General features: G+C 45.5%; 1 protein-coding gene across 5 annotated transcripts in view; it reads right to left on the reverse strand.

Annotated features, from left to right (window-relative positions):
• Positions 1–25,540, reverse strand: part of herc2 (HECT and RLD domain containing E3 ubiquitin protein ligase 2) — a 162,759-nt gene that overhangs the window by 107,997 nt on the left and 29,222 nt on the right. For 2 of the 5 annotated variants that reach the window (XM_060920184.1, XM_060920185.1), the window contains exons 8-30: positions 18,801–18,911; positions 18,416–18,569; positions 18,152–18,326; positions 18,005–18,024; positions 17,624–17,812; positions 17,388–17,539; positions 15,411–15,568; positions 15,190–15,303; positions 13,668–13,919; positions 12,682–12,875; positions 11,942–12,142; positions 11,633–11,861; positions 11,365–11,489; positions 10,978–11,156; positions 10,710–10,894; positions 5,115–5,279; positions 4,790–4,975; positions 4,531–4,701; positions 3,530–3,633; positions 3,287–3,437; positions 2,975–3,186; positions 1,681–1,813; positions 1,425–1,552 (exon numbers count right to left, since the gene is read on the reverse strand). In XM_060920184.1, the coding sequence (XP_060776167.1) occupies positions 1,425–1,552; positions 1,681–1,813; positions 2,975–3,186; positions 3,287–3,437; positions 3,530–3,633; positions 4,531–4,701; positions 4,790–4,975; positions 5,115–5,279; positions 10,710–10,894; positions 10,978–11,156; positions 11,365–11,489; positions 11,633–11,861; positions 11,942–12,142; positions 12,682–12,875; positions 13,668–13,919; positions 15,190–15,303; positions 15,411–15,568; positions 17,388–17,539; positions 17,624–17,812; positions 18,005–18,024; positions 18,152–18,326; positions 18,416–18,569; positions 18,801–18,911 (3,688 nt within the window). The remainder of the gene's footprint in view (positions 1–1,424; positions 1,553–1,680; positions 1,814–2,974; positions 3,187–3,286; positions 3,438–3,529; positions 3,634–4,530; positions 4,702–4,789; positions 4,976–5,114; positions 5,280–10,709; positions 10,895–10,977; positions 11,157–11,364; positions 11,490–11,632; positions 11,862–11,941; positions 12,143–12,681; positions 12,876–13,667; positions 13,920–15,189; positions 15,304–15,410; positions 15,569–17,387; positions 17,540–17,623; positions 17,813–18,004; positions 18,025–18,151; positions 18,327–18,415; positions 18,570–18,800; positions 18,912–25,540) is intronic. The other 3 variants (XM_060920187.1, XM_060920183.1, XM_060920186.1) reach the window with 2 other exon arrangements.

Genomic DNA, 25,540 nt, shown 5'->3' on the forward strand with positions numbered 1-25,540 from the left:
GGTGATTTTAGCTGTGCAGCTTCAGCCATTTCGCGTTCTTAAGTTTCGGTTTCGTTTGCCGGCACCCGCTTTTTATAGCGGTCCTTGCGCGGTGGAGAAAACAGTGCCTATAGCCACCTGGAAGAGATCAAGCCACACATTTTTTAATCAATCAATCTCGTATTTTTTGAACGTGAATCGATATCGGATCGTGGATCGATCTTTTGAACCCAGCCCTATTTATTATTGCTTTTTACTCCTGTTTATTATGGTTTATTCCTGTGTACTATCATTTACTGCTCATCAGGAAGCCTAAAGGTCAGAGAAGCAGCTTTGAGACCAAGGCCAAGTTTACATTAAACCGTATCTGTCTCGTTTTCTTCGCGGATGCACTGTCCATTCACATTAAAACGCCTGGAAACGGGAATCCGCCAGGGCCCACGGATTCAATCCAGTTCGTGTCTGGTCCGGTGCTGTGTAAACATTGAGGATACGCGGATACGCTGTGCTGAGCTCTAGCTGACATCGTCATTGGACAACGTCACTGTGACATCCACCTTCCTGATTCACTGGCGTTGGTCATGTGACGCGACTGCTGAAAAACGGCGCGGACTTCCGCCTTGTATCACCTTTCATTAAAGAGTATAAAAGTATGAAAATACTGCAAATACTGATGCAAATACTGCCCATTGTGTAGTTATGATTGTCTTTAGGCTTGCCATCCTTCCACTTGCAAGTGGTAAGTGACGCGCATGCCCGACATGCACTGGGATCACACACACAGCGGCTCAGTCCCGAATCACTGCTCGTGCGCTTCACTCGCGCGCTCTGTGAGCTGCGCAGGGCCGGAGTGCGCACCCTCCAGAGGGCACTCGCTGTTCAGGGCGGAGTGATTTGGAGCGCAGGATGCCTGCGGAGCCGAGCCGCTGAGGAGAAATTACACATTTCAACTTACGTGCCGTCTAATTAGTCATGTGATTAGCGTATCCGTGTATTGGCGTTGCTGCGTGCACGCTAATTGTTTTTAAAAACGTTAATCTGATGATCTGCTGATACGGTCTAATGTAAACCCCACCCAAAAGGTTGCTAGTTTGAGTCCCTGGATCAGCAGCACTGGTTGAAGTGCCCTTGAGCGAGGCACCTAACCCCCACCTGCTCCCCAGGGTGTGTTGTACGTCACTCTGGATAACAGCGTCTGCTAAATGCCTGCAATGTAATTTCCAACGTTATTACTCGTTTACTGTCTTGTGGTACTGTTTATTGTGATTTATCATGTACTCCAGATTTAGTATCGTTTACCACCAGTTAATACGGTTTACTGTGGGGTTGGTTGGTTGTTCCTTTGATTAAAATTTACAACTAATGGTTCTCCAACAGGAAGAGAAAACTCACTGACGGGGGAAAAAAAAAAAAAAAGTCAAACAAGAATGACCAAGCTGTCTTACTTTGATTAAAGAGCATTTGGCCTGGTAGACCATTCGACAGACGTCAATCACAGATTTCGGGAGGGACCTCTGCTTCCCCTGGTCCACAGCCAAGGCACACTGATTGACGAGTGAGAGGGCCACGTGACCTTCAACAGCACAAACAAGAATCAAGAGGTTTTAAAAAAAAAAAAAAAAATAGATGAGCAGGTACGCAAAACGGCCGCAACACAGCAACCCTGACTGTATGTGTACGCTGATGCGGTTGCTAGGTTACCGAGGTCCTGGTGTTTCAGAAGGCAGCAGAGCAGGAGGCGACCCACTTCCTCCACAGGGTGTTCCAGTGGAAAGGTGATCGGCGTGATGAGGTGATACTGCTTACAGCAGCGTTCAATTTGGCATAAAAAGTCCTAAAATTCAAACAGGAGGAGACCTTAACAAGTGAGCAAAGTATAACAAAGCCCTAAAGGATATACGGTTTACTATAGTACCCCTGGGAAGGGATTGGTTTTCTGGACCCGTGTCATTCCTCCTGATCATTTTAAAAGTCGTACTGGGACAGAATTAGTTTTAAATCTGAAAATTGAATAATGTAATTTTTCTAGAAATACCCTAGAGGACACGTTTCATCAACTCGCAGGGCACCCTAGAAGGAACTTTTTTGCATTTCATCCAGCAGCCTAGAAGGCACTCTAAAGGAAACCACCACATTTTATCTACCAAATGGGCAGCCTAGAGGGCACCTTTTTTTGCATTTTATTTAGCATTGGTGCAACCTAGAGAGCACTTTATTGCATCTACCTTCAGGGCACACTCAAGGAAACTGACATCTACTGTAGGTTCAGCCTAAAGGGCACCTTCACATTTAACTGACTAAGAGCACCCAAGAGACCCATCATATTTCGATTACCATAGGCGCAGCCTAGAGGGTACTTTATGCAAATTTTATCAACTTGAGTTTGCACCTTTTCATCCATCATAAAAGCACCCTTGAAGGTAGTACCATGTTTTCTCTATCGTAAACACACTCTAGGGAGCACTATCAAATTTTCCTCTACCACAGGGGCATGGAGGAGGCCCTCTATTGAGAATTTCATCTACCACTGGGGCCTTGATGGCACTATTGTGTTTCGCATACCATAAAGGCAGCCTACAGGGAACTTTATTGCATGTTATTTCCACTCCACAATATTTTATCTAACCCTAATGCCCTATACTAGGGTGTGCCTATCATGTTTCACTTACCACCAAGTCACCCTAGAGGGCACTTTATCAAATTTTATTAGCTGTAGAGGACATCATTTCATCTACCATAAGGGCACCCTAGAGGGTATGACCACATTATCAATTGTAAAGGCACCCTATAGGGCACTTTAGTGTGTCCTCTATCACAGAGGTACACTAGAGGGCACTTCACTACATTTTATCCATCACTGGGGCACCTTTTCCATGTTTGTTAACCATGAGGCAAACCGGGTCACTGGTGTGTGTACATCATGAGGACACGCCCATCTCTGTCACTTATTCCACGCGAAATGCTCAGAATTGCTACAGAACTGTCCGAATAGTACCTTCACAGTGTGGTCCTGCGTAGTGTCAGCGATGGCCTGCAGGAAAGGCTGGGCGTGGTCACTTAGCGTGATTCTGCGCGAGTACAGCTTGGCTTTATCAGGTGTCGTGGTCCCCGGAGAGCTGCAGTGGTCCTCGTCCTTCTCCTCGTTATAGTTATAGTGGATCTGACTGGTCTGAAGACCACCGCAGAAGATTGATGACTGAAGCCATTCTGAAACATAAAACCTTATCAGCCCCGTCTATTCAGAACGATGATAACAAGCGCTGGCACGAGAGGACTCCCTGCATCAACATTAAATCCAAGAACTCACTGGCACATTCGATCTCCATGCGTGACAGAGGTGTGCTCAGCGCCAGGTAAGAAGCATGAAGCCCCAGCAGTAAGCCGAGGTTCCTCTCCGTGTCGATCAGAGGCGAGGACAGGCTGCTCAGGTCAGGGGTCGTCACGGTCTCCTGGTTGGGCTGGACGCAGGAAGTAGGAGTTGAGTTGATTCTAAATATCACACCACTGTCCATGAAGAAATAACGAAAGAACCGGACATGATGGACTTTACCTCCATGTACTGGCCGACGCAGAAAGCCTGCATGGACTCTCGCGTGTCTTCAAACTGCAGCGCAGCTTCTAAAGCCACCACAGGGTCCTCACCAGCAAACTGAGCTACAGAGGAGAAGAGGAGAGGATGATTATGTGATGAAAGCAAAAACTTGCCTTTAAAGCTACAGACCGTCGTGGCTCAGGTGGATAAGGTGCCATACCATAAATCCGGGGACCTGGGTTTGATTCCGACCCAAGGTCATTTCCCGATCCCTCCCTGTTTCTCCCGCTCATTTCCTGTCTCTACACTGTCCTATCCAATAAAGGTGAAAAAAGCCCAAAAAAAAAATCTTAAAAAAAAAAAAAAGCTACAGACTGTTAACGGATTATGTATTCAGGTTGGAATTTTTTTTTTTTAAATAGTCTCTTTAGAATAATCAAAGTCTGAGGAAACATGATTGACATGAGTTATGACATCACAAAACACAAGAGCCAATCAGATTCAGTATGCAAATGAAGACCAAGCTGATTTGCCAGAGGGGAGGGTTTCAGAAATTTGCAAGCACTTCTTTTTCAGGAGCCATTTATTTAATTTATTTATTCGATCTGCCAAATCCAGCACTTTATAACTGAATGAAGAAAATAATAATTATACGCTTGAAAAACATTCTGTGCAACTGGTGACATCCTGGACTTTTCATTAAAGAGCTTGTTTTTGCTTTAAAACGATATCTTTGACAATTTTCTGTTTGCCTTCAAAAATAAAATCAAATATATAGATGTTTTAATAATGGTATTTGCGGACTCAAAAGATTTTTGACGACATGGTGAAAGTGCACACCTTTCGGTTTGTTATACAAATACAAAATGATTTTAATATAGATAATAAATTAAAAAAGAAATATCTTTAATCATTAATTTGTTTAAATTCATAACAGTGATGCGTATCAGGGTATTTTTCGCATTCCGCCCCCCAAAGTAAACTTTCAATCAACAAACTGACTAAAAACGTTCCCGTACCAAGTATGGAGTTCCCAGTCAGAGACTGTGCCTGGAAGTCTTTGATGTCGTAGACTTTCCCATCGATGACCGTCCAAAAGCCACCGTCTTTATTGTGGTTCTCCAGGTCGGCTTTGCGTATAAGCGACACCTCTTCGTTGTTCTTCGTACTCGGTCCTGTGAAGAATGACCCTGTGAACAAAAACGTATTGAAGACGTTTAAACAGTACAACTGATCTTGTTACTCGTAAACGAGTCACACAGGAGCATCCTGGCATACCCATGAGGCCGGGCCAGGCCAGGTCTTCGTTGTCGTCTCTGTCGTGGCCGGGTGCAAGGTGGTTAAAGCGGTCCAGGTGCTCGAGCAAGGCAGCCAGCAGGGGGATGGAACCAGTGTCCTGCATCAGACCTGCATCCAGAGTCAGCAGCAGAATAATGGACACCACTAACTCTGGGAGCAGGACACCTGCAGCAGGAACGACAGCAACAGACATGTCATACAGTCTACCAGCTACTCATAACCCCAGGAATAAACCACTGTACGTGGTGGGGTCACAGGAGAATCATCACAGATGTGGTGGTGAGATTACGAGATCGTCCCTCACCGGTAAGATCTCCCTCGATGACGTGGGACACTTCAGCAAAGTGACGGTGACTGTTGAAGGCGATGCTGGTGGCCACAGGCAGGATGTCTCCGATGTGTGTACACAGCAATGCAATGTACTTTTTCAACAGAGAGCCCACTCCCAATATCTCAGACTGGGTCAGAGCTGAGGAAGAGAGAGACTTTTACAAAACGCTTTCAATTACGCCAATGTTTCAGATGTATTTTTTATTTACTGAAATTATAACTTGGTAAAAACAGAGAAGAAAGTGCGAATTTGTAAATATTCATAACTACAACTCCATCAGATTCATTGACACAAAGATCCCTCTCTATTAAGCATTCTCTCACACACACGCCATACGCAATTCCATCCATCCATTATCCATAACTGCTTATCCTGTGCAGGGCCACGGGCAAACCAGAGCCTATCCCAGCTGACTACGGGCGAAAGGCGGGGTACACCCTGGACAAGTCGCCAGATCATCGCAGGGTTGACACACAACCATTCACACCTACGGTCAATTTAGAGTCACCAGTTAACCTAACCTGCATGTCTTTGGACTGTGGGGGAAACCGGAGCACCCGGAGGAAACCCACGCGGACACGGGGAGAACATGCAAACTCCACACAGAAAGGCCCTCGCCGGTCACAGGGCTCAAACCCGGACCTTCTAGCTGTGAGGCGGCAGTGCTGACCACTACACCACCGTGCCGCCCCATAAGCAATTCTACATTAAAAATTAAGCAGCAGTGAATCATCATCTTCAAATGAAGATAAAATCTGTCTAATCCCCCACAAAAAAAAAAAAAAAAAAAAAAAAGTGTCCAGGTTGTTGGTCAGTTTTGGAGAAAGCATGTTCTTCTCAGACAAGCTGCAACCAAATCTTTCAGGCTCTGAACCACATCAGTCCAGCCCAGACCTAGCAGCTGATTTTCCCCTCATCTTCCATAGTATTAGTTTAGTAGTTCCAAACTCAAGTCCTTTTCATACTGTGTACTTGGGCCCAAAAACAAACAACGGAACGGAAAATTTCTCCCTGAAACATTCCACCCATTCCTGCAGTTTCCTAAACAAACCCACTAACCGAGGACAAAGACACTAAATGTTCTAATGTTTCTTGCTGATTGCAGAAAGGACATCCCTCCCCAGTGCTTGGATCCAGGTGTCTGTTTGTGGCTATAGAGATCTTGCAGTCATGTGACCGGAAAGTACACAGACGCCATCTTGTCGGGCAACAACACAGCTGAATACTGCTGCACTCGTGTACAGAATGGATCAATTTCAACCGACAGACTACACGGCTCATTTTTCTAATGAACAGATAACTAAATATATGTCTAAAATAAACAATCTACAGATTAGTGACCCTTATGGCTTTCCGGACGGAGTTTTCACGACCGCGTCAGTGGATATGGAACTGCCAGAGGTGGAATACCCAGACGTGTATGATTACCTCATTAACTTTCCCTCGCTGTTGAGTGGTGAAGCACTGCGTGCTTATAAATCTCTGCACAGTTATCTTTACAGAAATTCAGGATTTGTCAGCGACTCAGATGTGGCATCTTGTAAACAAGAAAATAATCCTCATTGGACGGGTAAGTCACTTAAGTATTACTAGTACTGCACTGACCAGCCGATTATAGAATAGAATAAGGTAATTCCAGCTGTAATTCCAAATCGTCCGTGTTGTTTACATGGATCTGGCGTTGGAGAGGTAGAGGCTTGGCAGTGGAGGTTTGAGTGGCTGTTTTCTGAGCTTAGTCAACAGGCCGGCTCTACAGCCTCGTTTTTGCTTCCGCTCCCGACGCCGCCTCCTTCGATCCACGGAGACCCCGCTGGTCTCGCCATCTCGTCCGGAATGTTTTTTTTTTTTTTTCTCGTCCGGAATGTTGTGCATGCGATGGAAATCGCTACAAACCGTCATTTTCTGCTGGAAACCAATGTCCAGTAAGTCCATACGGTTGGAGTGGATATTGAAGTCCGGTACAGATGAACAACACGCAAAAATACACACAAAAAACAAACGTGCACAGGTAGGGAGAGCTTGTAGCCGCAGCCGTTGTAGTAGAATTGTATATAGTAGGGTTTTCCAGAAGAAAAGGTAGAAGTAGAAGCAGAAGGCGGAATATGGCGTTTGACCGACAAGATGGCGTCTGTCACAATCTGGATTGGCTGTGACGTCACATGCAAGTGATCCATTGCTACATGTATAACCCTTCACTGGAGGTCAGCCGTCCGTTTTTCAACAGGCGGCTTGTATAGGGTCTGCCAGTAGCCTTTAGGAGTACAGTCTGAAGCAAAACCTAGGTCCACCTGACTCTAGCCAGAGAGTAGAAGTTCAGCGCCTTCACACAGCTGTGATAAAGCTGCTTCTTCCCACAAGAGCTGAAGCTGCCCAGTGCTGGTGTTTGAAAGCGAGAGAGAGCAGCACCCCACTCTCCTCTCGCCACTCTTCAACAGCAGGTCTGATACTTAGTGTGAGAAAGATGTACTCATAAGCCTTGTGACATAGGTCAGCTAGAGTATGGTTTTGAGCGTACACCCTCAGCGGCACAGACGAGGACTGCCAGACTTCCTCCACCATCCTCCTCAGCACCCTGGAAGACCTGAGGAGGATTCTACCAAGCCTTTTCAGAGACAGTCTTACGAGATGGCCCAGTTTGATAATGCCAGCTTCAACAAACAGTATAGTTGAGGAAAGTTTTGTAGATGCGAAGAAGTCATTATAGAACAACGGCTCCTCAAAGAGCCACATAGCAGGTCTAGGGTCAGGGGTCCATGTGATCTTGAGCGTCCTCCATGCATCAAGCACAAAAAAGTTATAGAAAGGCGTTATTCCAGTCAGATCAACTTCAGAAGACCTTAGAAGAAACAACCATTTACTCAGTCCCAGCCGGCCAGCCTTCCTAAGAAGCAGCTAAGCAGTAGCCGCAGCCATACAGCAGCCTCTGTGCTGTCTTCAGTTTGAAAGCAGCAGTTCTGGACAGGATGTCCACGTCCTCCCTCTACCACAGAGAGATAAAGAACCAATGCCTTGAGCCAAAATTGACCCAACCAGAAGTTGTTTACAAGGAGCCATTGTACATCCCTCACAAGGCCTGGTGGTGGCACAAACAAATCAGTCTGTGCCAGAGAAACGAGGCGACCAGGTTATTGGCTATCAGGACTCTTCCCCTGTAGGACAGCTGGGGAAGCAACAGTTTCCATTTAGACAACTTGGCATCTACCTTCTCCAGCACTCCCTTCCAGTTCTGCTTCTGAAGGTCCTCACACCCAAAGCATACTCCCAAGGACTTTAATGCCACTCCCACCCACCCAAATTTCCCAGGAAGAACAGGAATATTTCTGCAACTCCATTGCCCGACTTATCCCAGTTAACCCTGGCAGAGGAAGCCTTCTCATACACGATCAAGCTCTCTTTTAATGCTTGGACACCTCTCTGATCTTGGACAAAAACACGGACATTATCTGCATAGGCTGATGCAACTACAGGACCGCTCTGGGCCAGCTCTGGTAAACATCGACCCTGTAATCTGTTCTTCAGCCTACACAGAAGAGGCTCAATGATGCTGTAGAGCTGGCCTTAGATAAAACCTCAGAGAGGATCTTGGGCTACGTTCACACTGCAGGCTGAAGTGACTCAAATCCGATCTTTTCGCCCATATGTGACCTGTATCCGATCTTTTATTGACAATATGAACGACACAGATCCGATTTTTTCAAATCCGACCCAGGCCGTTTGGATATGTGGCCCTAATTCCGATTCCTATCCGATCTTTTCATATGCGACTTCAGTCTGAACCGCCAGGTCGCATTCATCCGACTTACACGTCATCAACAAGCCACAAATGTCACTATTCTGCGCTGAAGTAGGCAGCGGGTCTCTCAAAAAAAGTTACAACAACATGGCGCATGACCACGGGCGCAGATAGAGGGTGGGACTCGTCCCACCCAGATTTAAATTCACCTCGTTCGGTCCCCCCCACTTATAGGGAGGAAAAAACGTCTATGCTGTCTTTCTTTGCATAAGGCAAACCTCACGGAAAAATCAAAAGACTAATTACCATTCGGTTTATTGAGGTGCACAGCAGTGTATACAGAGTTGCAACAACTCACATAAAACAAAACAAAGACTGATATTCGGTTGGTTGAGCTGCGCAGACTGCACAGGTTGCGAGCTCGAGCTTGGTTGCTATGGTTACTAACAACAAGTTTGACAGGCATATCGGGGTTGGTTTGCTGGCAGCTTTGTCCCCCCCCCAGTTCAAAAAACGTATCTGCGCCCCTGCGCATGACATCAATGCGAGGGACGCTTCGGGCTGTGAAGGTTCTGAATCTTCTCAATGGAAGGATGCAGAGGTTAGGGAGCTGATTTCCATTTGGGGGGATGCAGCTATTCAAGCTAGATTGGATGGGTCATACCGCAACCGGGCGGTTTTACTTCCGTAAACACTGGCCATGCTCACTGCGTGTGACTTCGTCGTATCCTGCAATGCGCATGCGGAACACTTTTAGGTCACTTTTCGTTCATACTGAGGATCACATACAAGTCGCATATATTTGTTAATGTGAACGACCTCACAAAAAAATCGGAATTGAGCATTAAGCCTTGCAGTGTGAACGTAGCATTATAGTCCATGCTCAAAAGAGCTACAGATCTCCAGTTTCTAAAAAGGGCCAAGTCTCCCTTCTTAGGCAGCAGAGACAGAACTGCTCACCTACAGGAAGCTGGAAGTTTCCCTTTTTAAAAACACACTAACAGCAGCCAGAAGGTCCTGTCCCAGGATCACCCAGAAGTGTTTAAACAAGTCTGAAGGAAGACTATCAATTCCTGAAGCCTTGCCTGGTGCCATCTGAGACACAGCAGCAGGTCAGTTCATCCAGAGTTATTCCTGCATTTAGTGCATTTCGGTCCTCTAAACTCAGCTGAGGAAGCCCCTGCAGAAGCTCTGCAGCAGAGTCCACATCACAGCTATCTGCTCTGAACAGGTCTGTATAAAAGTTCACTGTAAGCTTCCTCATCTACACTGGATCTGTGGTTATGTTTCCATCTGGGAGACGAAGACAAACCAGCTGTTTCTTCTGGACAACAGACTTCTCCAAATTTAAAAAAAAAAAAGGAGGTTGGTGCATCCATGTCCTGAAGTCTGGTGAAGCGTGCTCAGATGAAAGCTCCTTGAGCACTCTTTTGCAGGAAAGAGTCGAGTTCCTGTCCGAGTTTAATGCATCATTTCTTTGCTGATCAGTCTGTGAAGCAGAAGTCTCGTTTCTTTCTCCAGCTTCTGTACAGCTCTCTTGATGTTAACTTTGGAATCCGACATGTACTGCTGACAGAAAAGTAATCTGATTGAGCCTTTCCTACCTCCCACCACTGAGCAAGTGAAGGAAAGGTGTCCTCCTTAGATCTCCAATAAGTCCAAAACAGTGCGAAATTTTCACAAAAAGGTTAAGATCATGTAATAGCATTGAGATGTCAGAAGGAATTTGATGAAAAGCAGAAACTTGACCAATCCTGAGAGAAATTTCAGGAAACAACAAGCACCCTGCATTAAGAACCATATAAATGGTACATGACTGTACGTGCGACACTCACTGTAATCCCCGACTCCGGTGGTTCCGTTCACTCCCACGTACAGTTTACAGATGAGCAGTCTCTGGAAGCGCAGCAGCAGGTCGAGCGAAGCCGAGCGCTCTTTACTCCCCTGCTCTGCGTCCTGGCAGTGTGAAATGCGCCGCACCACATCCTTCAGACGCGCGATGGTCTGGGAGGCCATGTTCCTGCACCGAGGAGCACAGACTGAAAACCTTTCCCAATCACAGTAAAGACCTGCTCCAGGTATAAAGCATGTAGGTGCGTGTACCTGAGCAGCTGCTGTACGAGCTGGACCAGCGGGAGACTCTGCTTGCTGGCCGACTCGTAGATGCCGGTGTTGATGAGGTCTTTATCAAGCGTGGTGCGACAGCGGTGCAGGGTGGAGGCGTTGGCCTCCTGCTCATCAATCTCCTTCTCTTTCTGTGCCTCCTTCTTCGCCTCGATGTCCTAAACGAGACCAGGAGAATCACAAATCAAAAGATATAGACAGCGGTGCCTGAAAGTTTGGGCACTCTTTAGAATGTTTCTGCATAAATATGACCAAAGTACACATGCAGCTATAAAGATGATTATTTATTCGCTCTATTCATCATCAAACATTAAATCTCTCCACAATGCGAGACTCAGTAGCTAGATAGGCCACACCCACACTGACCTGGATCTCGGCTGTGATGGCGGCGTCGAGAGCCGACTCCAACCCTCCGTCTGCCATCAGACTGCTGACCAGCAGGTCAATCATAAACCTTCGGCCTGGACTCACATTCATCTCGTGGCTGGAGGCTGAAACCCCACCCACCCACCCACACACTAATTTAACTGAAGTCATGACTGATTAGATTTAATATGTTAAAGGTAGTGGAGACGATATACGAGTCATGCTGAGGACGTGGTGAGGTGGAGATGGAGTGGAGAGCAAGACTGACCTGCGTTGGGTAGCAGTGAGGACAATGCTCTGGCTCGTTCCTCAGCAGTGGGTAACAGCACTGACCAGCCACTCTGGAGCACGGCCTGCGCGGCTGCCTGCACCGTGTTCAGCACCCCGGCGTTGCTGGCCAGCGTCACCACCGTCTGCTTGAGGCTGTTGAGCAAACTGCTGCCCAGCCCCAGTCCCAGCTCTTCCGGGTCCACCTGATTACTGAGCGCAGCGTGGAGCTACACACACACGGAACATTTAACCATCAGTACACAACCACGTATCCACGTCAAACCGGCCCTGCGAACAGTACACACACCTGCAGTCGGAGTAGGTTGAGCGTAGCCACCACCATACACTCCTTCTCCTGAGGTGGAGGCCAGTCCGAGCTGCCGTCCATCCCCTCACTGATCTGACGCAGCAACAGGTCCAACTGCTCGAACGTCATGGGGCAGACATCCACTACGAAGGGCACGCGCAGCCCCACGGACCACTCCGAGCACGATGACCACGCAAAACTCTGAAACCCAACATGGAAGAGAGTTATATTTTAAAAAGTATCAAATGCTCAAATAGTAGCGTCGCCCTAATCATAATTAAGGCTTTTCCTATTTTCCAGCTTTCTCAGAGGCATGAAAAGCAAAATTAATAAACAGAGGCAAAAGTTCAGAGTGACATTGCTGAATGAACAGCAGTTCCTCCACAGGTCAAAGTTCCTCCAGATAAACCTGCAAATGCCAAACAAAGGATTTTGTCATAAATGGTTAAAGCCCTATTTAGACAGGCTGCATACGTCATGCTAGGGAAAGTCCAGACACACACACACACACACACACACACACACACACACACGTTTCCCTGTATTGGGGAGGGGTTTGATGCTGCTGCTTGCCATATTTAGTTAACTTTCGAAAAAGTTATACTGTACAGAGCTACTGCTATATATTGGAACTGAACAGGCCACACCCACAAGAAAAAAAACAAGCAACATTCTGACCAGATATCGCAATGTTTCAGACTTCCAGAGGAGGAGATCTGAACACGCCAGAGCATCAGTACCTGTCCTGGACCGCAGGAAATGCCCACGATGTGTTTGGAGTTAAGTCCTGGCAGAGCTTTCGGCTGCTTCTTGTTGGAGAAGAGTGTATCAAAGTGCTGGAGTTTATCGTTACTGCCCCAGCTGTGCACCTCTCCATCCTCGGTGAGGGCCAAACAGTGTGTTGAGCCCACGGCGATATCCACTACCTTTTTACCTGTGGAGCAAAACACACACACACACACACGCCTCGCATTTCAGGACGTGATCATCAGGTTTGGTGTGAACAGAAGCCAATAAATGACTGGGAAAGAGACAGAGATAATTTACTAGACATCTTTTTTTTTGGGGGGGGGCGGACCCAAGAGGACAGCGAAGTGGATGGGGAACCCACAGCTTGAGCAGGCAGTCTTTCTGCATGGTCCTAGTGCCTGGACTCCCCCCCCGAACAGCACTACAGAAAGTACATCTCCATTTTCATTGCATCAGCGTCCCTCTTGCTTGTAAACATCAAGAACATACTGAAGTTGAAGATATTTCATCACTTGTATCGCGAGTAGATCATACAAGTGATAAAATTTTATATTTTCACAGATTTTATCGCCTCTACTTTGTATCCAGTTCACCGTGATTTTATCAGATTCAAGTATCCAAGCATTTATTACAAATATGCGATATCAGTATGGGTATCGATGCATTCCAACTTGTGAGAACAGCAAAGATTACGATCCAGCTTACACCCAAGAGAATAATTAGCCCATTAACCTGGAGTCTCCAGCTTCAAATAAGACGATTTAAACAGCAGCAGCAAGAAAGAAAAGGAATTAATGAACCTTCAGAAATACTGAAAATTCAACGATTTAGAAATGAGCTCGTTTTTTTTTTTTGACAGAAGAAAAGCTCAAGGCTCAAGCATTTGTGGTAATATAACACTCATAACACCCCGGGTCTGATATACAGATCTATTTGGACCCCCCTGTAGAAGCAGGAACTGTGGTTGAAGCCTGACCTTGCAGACTGTCCAGCAGTTTTGGGTAGCGGACGTGTTCGTCAGTGCCGTGACCCAGTCTCTGGTTGTCTCCTTTACCCCACGTGTAAACCTGTCCGTCTTTACTGAGAGCCACAGAGAACTGACTTCCACAGCACACCTTCACTATGTCCAGATCCTGCAGCTTCTCCACAAGCTTAGGGCTCTTACAGCCATCGCTGCCTCCACGACCCAACTTCCCGTAGTCTCCGTCCCCCCACGACCACACCTGACCTGAGAGACACACAACATGAGAGACAGCCATCAAAATAAGATACGATACAAACCTGAACATGGTAAAAATAAAGTGTCAAAACATACGTTTTTAAAAAAAAACTGCAAAAAATGCATAACCAAGTATTAAGAATTAATGTAAAATGAAATTATTTAAAATGTAAATTGGAGAGTAATTACTTAAATCATATAAATATATAGTCTTGAACAAGTTATAATGAAAATATATAATTAATAGGGCTGTAACGATACACCCAACTCACGATTCGATTCGTATCGCAATTTTTGACCCACGATTTTTTTTAAATGTTTTTTTAAAGTAGTAAATTTGACTTATTAACATTTACTTACTTACATTAACTATTTAATAACAAATAATTCAGACCACTGCAGAGAATGAGTAATATGTATGCAAAAATGAACAAATGTATATCCAAAGACTGTTTTATTTCTCAAAATAATACTGTTGAGCTGGAAGCTCTGGTTTTTTCGGTTCTGAAAAAGTCATTTTTCCAAATCGTGTAAATCCGTTAAGATGATTTTTTTTTGGGGGGGGGGTGGCTCTCTCACTGTCTCACTCTCATAGGGCCAATGATTTTCTGTGATCGCGGAAAACAGATGGAAATTACGGAATTTTTATGGTGAAACGTTGCTCGCATGTCAAAATGTAACTGCCGCAGAAGGCTTCCGCCCAAGCAGACATGCCTTCAGTGTTGCCAGATATTGCTAACGTTTTCCACCCCAAAATATGTTCAAAACCAGCCAAAAAGCACCTAAACCCGCCCAATCTGGCAACACTGCATGCCTTTCCGGTCAAGTGATTGTGATTGGCTTGTGGCACACCTAGCCAGCCAATGAGCTGCTTGTTTACAGATTCGCTCCCCGCGTCGCAACCAGAATGGCGACCGCTTAAAAGAAATGAATGCTCTGCCAGTGGCGAGTGTGGATGTTGCGTGACTCGCAGAAGATTGTAGCAGGTCGGCGAAAAAACAACTTACTAATAGATATAAAAAAATAAAAGTAATTTAAGTAAGTTTAAAATGTAATTTAAATAAAAAGTATTCATAAATTGAAGTTTGGAAGCGCCTCTGTTTTTGGGCTGAGGAGAAGTTTGAAAGGGTGTACCGCGATTCTGCCTTCTTGTATCGTGACACGGATCGTGGCTCTGCGTATCGCGATTTCAATAAGCATATTGTTACAGCCCTAATAATTAACCATCACAGTGCATTCAGTCTTTAAAAAAAGGAAAACACTCTTCAGTGGTGCGTACCGTTCTCTGTGACTGCCAGCGTCTGGGCGTCTCCACTGCCGCAGGCCACGTCGATGACCTTCAGCCCCTTCAGAGCACTCACCAGCATGGGCGTCGTCTGGTCCTCACTGGAGCCTGCACCATATCAGAGACAATATAAATCTGATTAACTCGATATCCGGATAAACCCAAGTGCTGTGTTCATGTGTCACACCAAGTTGTCGTCGTCATCGTCAGTTTACCATGTCCCAGTCGGCCGTAGTTTCCTCGGCCCCACGTGTACAGGGCTCCATCTGCGGTGATGGCGGCGCTGTAGGTGCTGCCACAGGCGATGTGCACCACGTGTTTCCCGGCCTGCTTCCCAGAAAACGCCGCAATCATCGTAGGCTCTTCCAAATACCTGCAACACCAAACAGCTTCAACTTTTCAACGAAAAATCGTTCAAAATGAAACGTTAGCATGCTTTCTCCTCAAAAATCAGCAATTCATGCCTGCAAAATTTTAATCCCCCCCATTTGCTCTCCCCACAACAAAATCATTTAAATAGCTCCTTAAGGCCTCGTTCACACCATGTACAGACATTTTTGAAAACAGCTCCGTTTTCCAACAAAATTTCCCATCTGCATGAATTTTTAAAAATCTCTCCATTCCATAAAAACACTCCCGTGAGTACTCCAGCCCAGTAGGTGGCATCATGACAAACTGAAGTTCATGGTTATTTAGCTCATATCTCAAATTATTTGAATATTTAAATTTCGAGTTTGGAGTTTAAACCCCCCCCCCAAGATGAACTCCGCATCTCCCGGTCTAGCTCAGTTCACACAACCACAATCATGGGGAAGACTGCTGGCTTGACAGTTGTCCAGAAGACCATCTTTGAAGGTAAGCCACAGAAAGCCGTTGCTGAAAAAGGTGCACAAGCAACAGGAATGGGCGCAGCCTTGAAAGGATTCTCAAGTTGATTCAACAACTTGGGAGAGCTTCACAAGGAGTGGACTGAGGCTGGTGTCAGTACATCAAGAGTCACCACACAGATGTCTTCAGGAAAGGGGCTACAACGGTTGCGTTCCGAATATCAAGCCACTCCTGAACCAGAGACAACGTCAGAAGCGTCTTACCTGGGCTAAGGAGAGAAAGAACTGGACTGTTGCTCAGGGGTCCAAAGTCCTCTTTTCAGATGAAAGTAAATTTTGCATTTCGTTTGAAAATCAAGCTTCTAGAGTCTGGAGGAAGAGTGGAGAGGCTCAGAATCCAAGGTGTTTGAAGTCCAGTGTGAAGTTTCCGCAGTCTGTGATGATTTGGGGTGCCATGTCATCTGCTGGTGTCGGTCCACTGTGTTTTATCAAGTCCAAAGTCAATGCAGCATCTACCAGGAGATTTTAGAGCACTTCATGCTTCCATCTGCTGACGAGCTTTATGTAGATGCTGATTTCCTTTTCCAGCAGGACTTGGTACCTGCCCACAGTGCCAAAACTACTACCAAACGGTTTGCTGACCCTGATACTGTGCTTGATTGGCCAGCCGACTCACCTGACCTGAACCCCAGAGAGAATCTATGGGCTATTGTCAAGAGGAAGATGAGAAACACTCAACCCAGAAATACAGACGAGCTGAATGCTGCGATTAAAAGCAACCTGAGCTTCAATAACACCTCCACAGTGCCACAGGCTGATCGCCTCCATGCCACACCCCACTGATGCAGTAATTCATGGTGAAGGAGCCCCAATCAAGTACTGAGTATATAATACTTGTATAACACTTTTTAGAAGTTGGATATTTCTGTATTGTAAATCCTTCTTTGATCGTCGGAAATATTATAACGACTTGACACTGGATTTCTGATTTTCATGAGCTATAAGCGATAATCATCAAAATTAAAACAAAAAGAAGCTAGAAGTATTTACTTTATGTGCAATGAATATAGAATATAGCAAAGTTTAACTTTTTTTTTAAAAACATCTCCAAGTTGCTAAAGCGGTTATTTCTGTTGCCAGGACAACCCCCCCTTCCCCAAACCACTGTGGAAAACTGCAGAATATTTGAATCAAAAAAAATTTTTAATATTATGTAAACTAAATACAACTCTAAAATGATTGGCACGGATGATTCCTCGAATAAATCCTGTGGTGCATGTGGTCCATTGTTTCTCCTGAAATTAAATTTCTTCCTGCAGTTTGCACACTTTTTTTGATTTTAGAATAAACTGCTCAAGTCCTTACGTGGTGTCTCCATGTCCGAGACGTCCTCCGTCTCCACATCCCCAGGAGAAAACCTCTCCGTTAGCCGAGAGAGCAAGGTAATGCTGGCCTTCAGAATGAGCGGCCAGCTTCACCATCTTCCTGGATGCCAGGCCATGAAGAAGCATAGGGGACTAAAACACACAAACATGATAATTATCAGAGAGTACTTCAGTCGTGTAAAATACTAAGCGCTAAAAGTGTGCCGGGACACTCACTAGCGTGGTGCTTTTATAATTCTGAGTGTAAACAGAACCAGAGATGGTCAGCAGGAGAAAGCCTTTCTCTGAGCACACGATTTGGGTCACGCCCAGGTTGGACAGAGCTTTGCACTGGATTGGTCCGTTCAGATTGGCGTAGACTTTCCATCCCAGCAATCCCCAGCCAATCACCTCCTGTAACGTACTCTTTGAAAAAACAAATAAACAAAAACAGACACCGTGACGATCAGCACTGGGGTCCAAATTCACCTACAATTCTCAAAGGCTTGGCAACTTTTTTTTCCCTTTTTGGACCATTAAGAGCAAAACTCTTGCTTTTAGTGCGTTGCTGAATTATTCCCACTCTTGGTAAAAATGATATACAACAGGTTCAGTTACCTGCACAGGGCCATGGTCCTCCAACACAGCAGAGAGAGCAAGGAAGAGAAATAGAAAAGTAAGTCACAGGACGATGCAAATTAAAACGATTGCAAATGTAACAAACTGCTTTTTGTATTTATTCGGGTCATCATGGCAGGTGTAGTACCTTGCTGGAGGTGGGTGAGCTGCATGGTGGGGGGCTACAGGGCACTGCTAGGCGGTCTAGGTGAGCCATAATGACCACAGCCGTCTGCCGTAAGTCAATGGCCAGCTCATTGTCCTGGGGTAGGTTCAGGTAGCGCAGGAAACTCTCATTCGGGCTCAGCGGGGCAGATAAAATCTAAAAGAATGAAGAGGACCAATTTATAGTAGGACAACCACGACCACCAGGTGCAATTCCACAGGTTATAACTCGGCGTCCCGACAGACCTCGAGCTCCTCCTCACTGTTGTGGATGCTCTGGAAGCGTTGGAGCAGGGGCAGTAAGGGAGCACTGGTGCCCTGGCTGGAGCGCTCATTATCCATCTCTCTGGTGCCTCGATCCCACAGCCTCAGCAGCAGCAGCACAGCAGACAACAGCTGACTAAAAACAAACAAATCACACACTGTCATTACTGCAGTATTGTAAAGGTGGATATTTATCGATAATCAGCTTGGCTGCAGGGACACATTCTCCTAACCTTCTCAAACATGACGAGCTGCACTCAGCGAAAGAATTTACGTAATTACACACAACTGGATAAACTGCAACAGATGGCCCCTGACCTAGAAGAGACTCTTGTTATGTAAAGAAAGTTAAAAAAGTGTTGTGTACCTGAGCGTGCCTCTCTGAACAGCCAACTCTAGGAGAATCGCCAGGGCGAGGTGCTGATCCTGCAGCGGAATGCCGCTGGGAGCTTTACCAATCCCGCCTCCATGCACTTCACTGCTCAAAAAAAAAAAAAAAAAAAAAAAAAAAACCACACCCACAATTCAGTCATTACTGTTAAAGCAAGATGAAATAAAACAAAAATGATCGCAAATGTACTTTGTGATTTAATCCCTTCTAGAGATTTGTCTCATTATGGAAACAATGTTTTCATGAACTGATTGTCACGTAAACTGTGTGTCATTATGATGTTTGCTTACTCTTGCTTAAAAACATTAAATATTCATGTTTGACCCAGATTCAAAAAAAAAAAAAAAAAAAAAAAAAGCTGTGACACTGTCAAACAAACAAACAAACAAACAAACAGGACGTTATGTTTTGCAAATCCTTTTCAAACCCGGATTCAAGTGAATACAATACAAAAGACAAGCTATTTAATGTTCAAACCGATAAATAAATATACACTCATTCTGAACTCAATGCCTGCAACACGTTTCAAAAAACATGGCACGGTGGTGTAGTGGTTAGCACTGTCACATCACAGCAAGAAGGCTCTGGCTTTGAGCCTGGAGGCTGACGGGAACCTTTCTGTGCAGAGTTTGCATGTTCTCCCCGTGTCTGTGTGGGTTTTCCTCTGGGTGCTCCAGTTGAACCAGGTGAGGTTAACATGGGGCAGCCATGGGCTAAAGTGCCCTTGAGCAAGGCACCTAACCTCTGAACTGCTCCCCGGGCGCTGTAGTATAGCCACCCACTGCTCTGGGTGTGTGTGGGGGCATGCGTGTTCACATTTTCAGGGCTTTCCCCAAAGTACAGATAAGCAGCATCCTACCGCGCTGTATGATGTCAGCATCACACTGATCATTTGCATACCAAGGGGAAGAGAAAAATTTTTTTTAAATACAATAAATTGAACAATGCAGGAGTACTTTCCACACCTTTCCATGTAGACTGTTTCCCCCACAGTCCAAAGACATGTAGTTAGGTTGACGTGGGGCAGCCTTGGGCTGAGGTGCCCTTGAGCAAGGTACCTGACCCCTGACTGCTCGCCGGGCGCTCTGGTGTGGCTGCCCACTGCTCCGTGCGCGCGCAGGCGTGTTCACTGCTTCAGATGGGTTAAATGCAGGGGATGAATTTCACCTGTGCTTGAAGTGTGCATGTGACAAATACAAGTTTCTTCTTCTAAATATTTCCCATTCCCCTCTGAAAATGAGCAATAACCATAGAAATAGGAAGATATTGAAAAAAAACAGTACATAGGTCGACACCATCCTGGTACTCAACCCAGAAGTGAAAATAAAGGGTTTCACCACATGCACTAACTGCCACTCGCAACCATGTTACCAGCGATGCTGATAGCTCTGCGGGTGAGACGGGAGTGACAGATTAGATTAGATAAAACTTTATTGATCCCTGTCCGTAAGGGAGGGCTGAGGAGTACCAATGATCTTGCTGGCCATGTTCTCTACGAGTTGCAGAGTCTTCCGGCAGGAGGCATTGCAGCCTCCATACCACGCAGTGATGCAGCCAATGAGGACACTCATACCCCTGTAGAACGAGCACATGATTTTGGGGGTGGGACGGGACTGGACTCATGCACTCAGTTTACAGAGAAAGTAGAGGCGAGTTTGAGCCTTCTTGGCCAGCGATGCGGTGTTGTTGGACCAGGAGAGGTCCTCTGCGATGTGAACCCCTCGGAATTTGGTGCTGCTCACCCTCTCCACTGCAGCACCATCGATGGTCAGAGGGGGATGCTGTGAGTGACCTCTCCTGAAGTCAACAACAATCTCTTTGGTCTTCTCCACGGTCAGGAAGAGATTATGGTCTTTACTCCACTGGACCAGTTGGCTCACCTCATTCCTGTAGATGACTTCATCGTTGTTCGTGATGAGGCCCACCACAGTCATGTCATCCGCAAACTTGATGATGTGGTTGGTGCTGTAGGTTGGAACACAGTCATGGGTCAGCAGGGTGAAGAGCAGCAGGCTGAGCACACACCCTTGTGGGGTCCCTGTGCTCAGCATGATGGTCCTGGAGGTGTTACTGCCAACCCGCATGTTCTGTGGCCTCCCTGTAAGAAAGTCCAGCACCCAGTTACAAAGAGAGGTGTTGAGTCCTAAATGTCCGAGTTTTTGTATTAGCTGCTGGGGAATGATTGTGTTGAATACTGAACTGTAATCCAAGAACAGCATTCGCACATAGGTGTTCTTTGAGTCCAGGTGAGTGAGGGTTGGGTGTAGAGCAGCGGAGATAGCGTCCTCTATGGACCTGTTTGACCTATATGCAAACTGGAACGGGTCATGAGAGGGAGGGAGAAAGGACTTGATGTTCTGCATGACCAGTCGCTCAAAGCACTTCATGATGATAGAAGTCAGTGCTACGGGCCGACAGTCATTATAGATGGATGGGAGGGGCTTCTTTGGCACTGGTATTATGGTTGTATCTTTGAAACACGTGGGGACAACAGCTTGGTTCAGGGAGATGTTAAACATGTCAGTGAGGACATCCTTGAGCTCCATGGCACAGTCCTTCAAAAAGCGCAACCAGGTATGTTGTCTGGTCCAGCTGCCTTATGTGGGTTGATCCTGGAGAGGGTCCTCTCCACGCTGGCTGGAGCCAGACATACGGCCTGTTCATCCAGTGGAGGAGTGATGAACTGTGCTGGTGTGTTGTTTTGTGTTTCAAAGCATCCAAAAAAGTCATTTAGGCAGTTTAGCAACGTGATGTCACTCTCACAGGTCTGTGGTAGGGGTTTGTAGTTTGTGAGGGTTTGAATGCGATGCCAGAGAGACCATGCATCTCTGGTGTTGCTGAAGTGTCCAGATATTTTCTTGCTGTATTGACGTTTTGCCTCTTTGATGCCGCGGGACAGGTTGGCTCTGGCTGTTACTAGACCTGCAGTGTCACTGGCCCTAAAGGCTGCGTCCCGAGCCTGCAGGAGCCTGTGAACCTCTCCTGTCAGTCAAGGCTCCTGGTTAGCATGAACAGTGATTGTTTTGCAGTGAGTGACATCAGTGCATTTAGCAATGTATGCTGTGATGGCCTCGGTGTATCCCTCCAAGTCTATGTAGTCCTTGTAAGTGGCTACTTCTTTGAAAATGTCCCAGTGTGTAGTGCTAAAACAACCCTTCAAAAGCATAGGAAGCCCCCTCTGGCCACACGTACCTCCTTTTGTGTTGGTCTGATGGCTCTCACGCTGGGCCTATATGCAGGTCTCAGCATGATTGTGATGTGATCAGAGAGACCCAGGTGGGGGTGGGGCCTTGTAAACTCCTTTGTGATTCGTGTACACCAAGTCCAGTAAGTTGTCACCTCTTGTTGGAAAGTCCACAAGTTGATGTAATTTGGGCAGTAAAACCTTTAAATCTGAATGATTGAAGGTCACCTGCTGTGATGAGGAATCCATCTGGGTGCGCTGTCTGTTGCTCACTGATGGCCTCGTAGAGTTCACAGAGTGCCTCGCTCCTAACGTTGGTGTTAGCAGTGGGAGGGACGTAAACAGCATTGAGCAGAATCGATGTAAACTCCCTCGGTAGGTAGAAGGGTCGGCACTTGATTGTGATAAACTCCGCTAACGGAGAACAGTGTTTGTGCACAACAGTAGCATTCCGGCACAAATCACTGATGTAAACACATACTCCCCCACCACGAGTCTTGCCTCCTTCCATAAAGGCTCGGTCAGTACGGTAGCATGTTAGCTCAGCTAGCTGGATAGCAGAGTCCAGGATGTTGTTATTCAGCCAGGATTCCATAAAGATGAAAAAACACAGCAATCTCTCATCACGTAGCGCAGATCTCATGAGTTCTATGTTATCCATTTTGTTGTCTAGTGAGCGTACATTGGCCAGAATGAGGGATGGCATCGTGGGTTTGTGCGAGCTTGCGGCTAGCCTGGCCCAGATGCCGCCACGCTTCCGTTTTCTCTCACACCGCTTCTGGCGCCTCCTCTCTGGGTGAGACACAGCAGGCGAGTCGGGTGATGTAGTAGTCCAGTGGAGAAGACCCAGGCCTCGAAGTTCCTCTATGACTTTCTGGTCCAAGACGAGATGTTTGGTCATATTTCCTATAGCTAGAAAGCAGTGGCAACAATATCTTGTGAACGACAGTCAGTGCACTACTCGCACATGTACGTAGACAAAGCACACAGACATACACTAGAACACACTTTTAGACACTAAACACGGAGAGAGAGGTCACTGCGTCCGTATGCGCCGCCATCTTGATTTCCCGTATATTGCTCAATATTATGCATTTTTTTGTTGTGCAAAAAAAAATTTAAATATTTCTCTGAATTGATTCTTTCCAGTGTTCTCCTTTCAAATTTTACCCTTTAAATTTTGCCCCTTGCATATTTGACGAGGTAAAAAAACAGAAAATTTAATAAAAATGTTGAATTGTGCCTGAATCAGCCCTAGATGCCACCAGAATCCATTTGAAATCTCTAGTTTCAAAATTTTCTGGGGGAACATGCCCCCAGACCCCTCCAGCAGCCAGCCCTTCCGGGCTAGGCTCCGCATCAGTAGCGCTGCTCTAATTTTTTTTTTCGGAGGAAAGCTCTGGTTTTCCATGGGTGGCAGCAGAGCCTAATCTAGGAATTTGAAAAAATAGGGGACAGATCCCTCACTAGTTGTAGAAACAGGGGACAAAAAATATTAACATGGGTAAAAATATCCCTCATTTGTTCCAGTTAGTGGGGACAGAAAAATAAGTAATACATTGGTAGATATTTTCAAGAGTACATCTATAAACAGAACACTTTTATTAATCTTTACTTTTAGAATATCATTAACATAATACTAAATTGAACTTTCAACAAGAAAAATTAAACAAATTACTCAAAAAAAAACCTAGCAATCATGTAGAATGTGTAAGATTACCAGGACTACAAAAATGCAGAAAAATAGGCTTTACTTATCCAAATGCACCTGTTGGTTCCAAAGTTAAAGTGCAGAGAACCTCACAGCACAACATGAAGTTACCTTAAAATAGAATATAAATGCCTCAGCTTTCATGTAAGAAAAAAAAAAACTATTAATACTAGTACTGTGTGCAGGCAGTCTCTCCTGAAGACTAAATTAAACAATAATTATAAACTAATTAAATAAATGGCTCAGGCTTCATAGAAGAAAAAAACAATTTGAACAGAACCTCACAGTATGATGCTGAAGCTGCCTAAACAATGGAAAATAAAATACCATTTTGGCAAAAATGTTGGCATCCATTAATTTCTTGTATTAAGTAAAAAAAATAAATAAAGTGCACACAGTGCTTCACTGTAAACATCATGCAATGTTGCCAGATACTGCTGACATTTTCCAGCCTAAATATGTTCAGAACCCGCCAAAATGCACTTAAAACCGCCCAATCTGGCAACACTGTGCGCATGCTGCTTCTCTTGAACGTATACACGGAAGTAAGGCGGAAGGTAGTTTGTCGACGTCACCGCAAGACGACGCCAACGATTGGTCAAATTTGCGGGAAAGTTGCGGTGATTGGATAGAATTGCAACATCGCCCTGAATTCGCGGGGATTGGTTGAATTTACGTTGATGTTGCAAATCGCGAAATCCTGGAGGGTCTGAATGTTATGTTTGGATGAGACAGAACGATATGCCATGTGCTTTTGGGTATTTTTAAAACACTTCACACGACTGGCTGAGATACACTGTCTTCCGGGTCAGTGACCAATGATATAATAGTTCACAAAACTGTTTTACCCGCTAAATAAACCATTCAGAATACTTCGGTCCTTTCCGATATTTTCCGATTGGTGTGTAAACAACGCTATATTTACCACAGTGCTTGCTAGCTGGTGCTGACAAATTGATGCGCACAAGATTCAGTAAAACGCGACTACACACTCTACTTATAAATGCGCGACAAAATGAATAGATACGCGCCCAAAAAGTGGATGTGCGACAGACAGATAAAAAAACGCATATTATCGTGTATTACGTGCCCTAGATTAGGCTCTGTGGCAGGCAGACAGGCCAGTTTAGCACATACACTAACTACAAAGCCATGCTGTTGTCACGTGCAAAATGTGGCTTGGCAGCTGGGAAAGTTGTGGAACACTCAAAACACACCCAGTTCACTGCTTCAGATAGATTAAATGCAAAGGAGACATTTCACTGTGCTTACGTCTGTGCTTGAGCATACGTTTTCAAACGTACAATTGCAAGGAATTTCATTATCGACAATCCATATTATCAAAATATTCAGATAATACAGAGAAATATCTGCAAGTAAAGAGTAAGGCTGAAAACAAACCCTGCACACCCATGACCTTCAAACCCTCAGACAGCACTGCATTAACAACCCGACAACATGATTGTAAGGGGTATTATTATATGGAACACTTCGGAAAACTTGATGCTGAACACAGCTCCTCATTGAATCGACCATGCAAAAGCAAAAGCCATATTTAACAAAAAAAACAAAAAACAAATAAATAATTTTAAAAACCCCATGCACAAATTCTCTGGCCCCAAGCTCATCAGAGATGGACTGACACAAAGTGGAAAAGTGTGCTGTGATCCGACGAGTGTACATTTCACGTTTTGGAAATCAGGGCTGTTGTGTCCTCCAGGCGAAAGAGGAAATGGACTATCCAGATTGTTACCAGTGCAAAGTTCAAAAGTCGGTATCTGTGATGGTATGGGGGAGTATTAGTGCCCATGGAAGGGGTAA

Source organism: Neoarius graeffei, chromosome 4 (genome assembly GCF_027579695.1).
Source record: "Neoarius graeffei isolate fNeoGra1 chromosome 4, fNeoGra1.pri, whole genome shotgun sequence".
Taxonomy (NCBI): Eukaryota; Metazoa; Chordata; class Actinopteri; order Siluriformes; family Ariidae; genus Neoarius; species Neoarius graeffei.